The sequence below is a fragment of the Lolium rigidum genome, chromosome 3, assembly GCF_022539505.1.
Source record: "Lolium rigidum isolate FL_2022 chromosome 3, APGP_CSIRO_Lrig_0.1, whole genome shotgun sequence".
Taxonomy (NCBI): domain Eukaryota; kingdom Viridiplantae; phylum Streptophyta; class Magnoliopsida; order Poales; family Poaceae; genus Lolium; species Lolium rigidum.
The window spans coordinates 252574943-252579602 of record NC_061510.1 but is presented as its reverse complement, the minus strand read 5'-3'; the positions used below and the strand labels follow the sequence as shown (position 1 = coordinate 252579602).

The 4660-nt window shown below is 44.0% G+C and overlaps 1 protein-coding gene across 1 annotated transcript; it reads right to left on the bottom strand.

Moving 5' to 3' along the window:
- Positions 1-233: 233 nt before the first annotated feature.
- On the bottom strand, positions 234-605 carry LOC124699327 (non-specific lipid-transfer protein 1-like). The gene has a single exon (XM_047231647.1). The coding sequence runs from the start codon at positions 603-605 to the stop codon at positions 234-236; it is 372 nt and encodes a 123-aa protein (XP_047087603.1).
- Positions 606-4660: the final 4055 nt, after the last annotated feature.

Below are 4660 nucleotides of genomic sequence, written 5' to 3'. Positions count from 1 at the left end.
GGGCAAACCGAACATAGACTCTTAAGTAAACGCTGGTACCGTCCATCGACAGCTAGACAGCGTACATGTATACAAACCGCACATACTTACGTACCATGTACCATCCGTGCATGCTGCCCAAGCTTTTATTTAGTATAAACACCACGCATACTTAACCTCAAGTCAGCTGTCTCGGCACCGATGGTGGACCGGGCTAAACGCCGTGTGTCGTCGACCGTCGAGTGATCTCCAGATCAATTGACCTTGGAGCAGTCGACGGAGGCGCTGATGTCGCCGTAGGGGACGCTGACGCGGCACTTGGCCGGGATGTTGGCGGTGTTGCCGTTGTTGAGCCCGGTCATGCGGCCGGCGGCCATCTTGAGGCAGCTGCATGCGGCGCGCCTGTCGGCAGTGGTCTTCGTCGCCGCGGCGAGGCTCTTGACGCCGCCGCAGCAAGCCGCGGACGGGGCGCCGGCGAGGCCGCGCGCGTAGAGGATGCAGGGGCTGAGGGCGGCGTTCACCTGGCCGCAAGAGATGGCCGCGTCGGCGGCGTGCGGCGCAGCGAGGAGCATTGCTGCCACCACGGCGACTAGCAGGAGCTGAAGAGCAGCTGCAGCGCGTGCCATCTCTTGATCTCTGGAGATAATTAGCAGTGTACAAATAGCTTGGTAGCTGATGCTTTTGTAGACGAGTAGGATACGAGGGAATGTAGGAGCTTAAATAGGACTCGGTGGATTTGGCACTATATTTTCCAGTTGTGGAGTGATTAATCATCGGCAGCTGAACATACGACTAGGTTGTTGAGTTGGCTGATGATAGTCTCTGAATTAGCTAGGCGATCGCTAATTTAGCACCGTTGTACCAGTGGGGAGGGGATACGCGACCTGTCTGATACCTCAAACATTGTTGAATTTTTTTTTGGCGGGAGAACTTAGGGTTTTATTTCATTGAAATAGAGTTACAATTAACTACCACAACCTGTTCAATAAACACATTTCTCTTGGAACAGTGAACCACGAAATATAAAATAAACTCTTGTTGGTGAAATGGTTTGATCAGGGGAAATGGTAAACAATCTTGATATGCTTTATTAAAAATGCAACACGTCTCTCATATATATAGAATTCAATCTCAATATGCATTGTTATCACATGGAACGCGGGATTTATAAAAGCTCGTGAATTTTGAAAGGTACTAATTTGGGGAAAAAATATGGTGTTACGAAATGTTCATCGTGTAAAAAATCAAGGTTTTAACACTATTCAAATTTTGGAAAATATCATATATTTGAAAAATATTTACGGGGATTTGAAACAATTGTTCAGGTGGTGTTTGAAAAAAAATATACTTTATAAATTTTTCGCAATCTTAAAATTTGTTCACCGGATTTGAAAAAATCATCAAATTTAAATATGTAAATGCATCAAAACTGAAAAATCATATCACCTGATTTAATGGGCCATGACATTGCAGCCCATTTAGGGCCACATTGGGTACAGATGCTTCCTGAGCCACTTAAAGCGATGTATAGCACCTCCCAACAACATCATGAGTCGCATGCGTGCTTGTTCAGCACGTGGGCCTGCCCAATAAATCTTTTTTTTGTTATTTTAATTATTGATTTTATTTTGTTTAGTTTTTTTTCTTTCTATATTCCTTTTTTCTGTTCCATTCACTAAATTTGGGTAAGTACATGAATATAACTTTTTATACAATTAACTTTATATTTAATTTTACTGATGTGATTATAATTTTAGTGGCAAAAATATGAATATTTTGTGAGTCTCATGAAGTTTTTTATTGAAACAACGAACATTATTTTCAGAACATGGACATCTTTACAAATATACATGATCATTGTTTTGTAGTAGACACACATTTTTATATACATATATGTGAACATTTCCTGTTGTCAAATGCATGCTTCTATTCTACGTGAAAGATTTTTTTTGAAAATTACATAAAAATAGTGAAAAATTATTTTTATATCTGAATATTTTAGTTTTACAACAAAATATTTTTCTAATTATTATTCAAATTTTATGAAAGTAATTAAAGTAATTTATTTTTAGATTTTTGTGCCAAAAGTACTAGAAAAACATGTTAGTTGGTCTGACCAAATAACGGCACATAACTACTATACGAAAGGTTAACAACTCTGATTTTTCTCTTAATTTTGGATTATTTTTTAGATTAATGCTGATTTGACACGTATGTGCTTTTGTGATTTGATTTTCACTGCCACTTTTTTGTGTACGTTTCGGTGTTCTCTAGCAATTATGTAGGAGCTTTTGAATTTTTCTTCTTCACTTAGTGCATTATTTTGGTACTCTGGACGTGTGGCCTTAGCCGTAAAGGAGCAGGGCGGTCAAAGCGGTCGTAGACATCGTTTGCCCCTACACGTAGCTTCTCTCGATTTCCCCTTCTCTCTGTAGATTTCTCCTCTTCTTCGTTGTCGCCCCCGGCCTACCCCGCGTGCGCGACCCCACAGCGATGCCCCTGCAGCTCCGCGCGGCCGCGCCTACAAACGGCCTCCATGGTCTTCCACGCGGGCGCCTTCGGCAACGCCGTCCCTACCCGCCGATGTGGAACTCCGCGAACACATAACACTGGGAGGAGGGGCACTCGCCAAGTGCCCTAGGCCAGCCATGGCATCGTGGTGCCACGGCGATTTGGCCTCCGCGTGAACTCGGGAGGAATACGGGGTGCCAACAACGCTGTTGGCATGGAGGTGGGACGACGACAAGGGAGAGTTACGTGGGGCACGAGAGAGCCTTCCGACGGCAACCAAGCCTCTGGTCGATCTGGGTGGGGTGGTTTCCCCTCCGTGATAGAGCAATCCAGGTCGCAGCCTTCCGTCGGCCTCCTCTTCCTTCTTTTTCTCTCTAGGTTTTTCTTCAGTTCCTTCTCTTAATTCTTCCTTCCATGTGTCAGTTTTTGCAGATTCGTGCCCCTGGCTGGGTGTGTTCGCTTCCTATAGATGGAAGCTGAAAGGGTCTTCTCTTCCTCGCGTTCCCGCAGGGTGGACTGTCCGTCCGTGCCTGTGCGAGGGTGCCAGGTCGGCCAACTCGCGTTCTGGTTCGGCTCCTTCGCCGTCGCGCCGCCGGCGTGATCTTCAATTGACATCCAGGGCGATACTCGATTGGTCTTGATTGGGTGCAAAGACCGGATCAGTCTCTCATCTAGGAAGTGAAAATCTACGAAAGAAAGAGGCAACATTCACAGGGTTAGCCGGTAAGTTAGCTCTCTCCGGAGCTTGCCTTCGGATCTTTGTACAAAAAAAAAAAAGATTGGTGTGGTTTTTGATGGTTTTAAGATGGGTTCCTTTGATTCTAGAATAGATGGCTACAGCGTCCTCATGGTTCATCAAGTATGGGCAATTCTGAACATTACAAGTTTCTAAAAACATGCCATGGTAAGATTTTTCAGGTCAGATCAGCAGCGTCAATACAGTTACACGAAGCTGAACTTTTGTTCAGTACAAATATATGTGAACTGATGATTATATTGAATCTTTCCTGCAGTTAGGGTATTGTTTTTATGCAGGACGCTCTGCAGCTGCGACGTTGTGGCGCGGGCAGCGAGAAAGGATCTGTATATTTGTTCGAGGCTTCTCATCCTTTGCGTGGTCCTTTTCTGCAAGGCAATTCTTCATGCCCAACTGTAGGTTTGTTCTTCACCTGGAGTTTATGTCCTAGAAAAGGTTCTCAATTTGGAAAGCTTAATCTAAAACAAAAATCAGTTTTTGGCACTTCTAATTTTTTCAATATAATTCACCCTGAGAAAGAACCACATGAAACCAAAACAAGGTTACCTAGGAAGAGATCTTGGAAGTCAAATAGTAGGCAGGCCCAAATGGCGGTTTGATCAAATCGTCCAAACCTTACCAGACGGAAGAACTAAGATAGTAAAAATGGGCTAAATTAAATGGCAATGGTTATGGAATTCTGACTCATTTTTATCTGCGTATGAACATAATCCAGAGAGTGGGCGTTATTTTGTAAGCAATTCTCTTTCGTAAGTATCCCTGACCTGGGTATGATAGAATTCAGTTACATACGATTTAATATAGTGGGCAAGAGGTTCTCAATTTGGAAAATTAGTTGTGTAGATCGATGCAGAAAGAAAACCTGTTTTTGTGCACTAATAAATTTTTCAATATAATTCACCTTGAGAAAGAACCCCATGAAAACTAAAACAAAGCTACCTCAGGTAGTCATAGAAGAAGGGATAATAGGCAGCCCAAATGGCGCAGTCAAATCGTCCAAACCTGTATCACCTGAAAGTTGAACATGATCCGAGCCATACGGAAGGAGCCTATAAGTAAGGTAGTTTGTTTGTAGGCAATGCTCATGGGTAAGTTTCTTCCATCTAGGTTTGGTTTATTTGGCTTCCATGCCAATCCTTCGTTCTGCATCTTAGCGATTTGTTTCATCTTTACTTACAGCGCATTGCTTTTCCATATACAGATCCTCCAGTCTTGCTTGCCTTTCTGTGAGTGCCATGCCCATCAACTATCATCCCCTCGGCGCCGCTGAGGGCATCCAATCCAGCCCACTGACCGAGCTGCGGTGCCAACGTCATCTCCACCGCCGCGCACACATCAGGCGCAGGTGGACGTTGTGGATAAGCCGCTTCGTCAACATCTAGTCTCCCGTGTTGGTTGTCTTAAAAACGCAGG

Coding starts and splice junctions, on each gene's coding strand:
- LOC124699327 (XM_047231647.1), bottom strand. CDS start 605: ATGGCACGCGCTGCAGCTGCTCTTCAGCTCCTGCTAGTCGCCGTGGTG.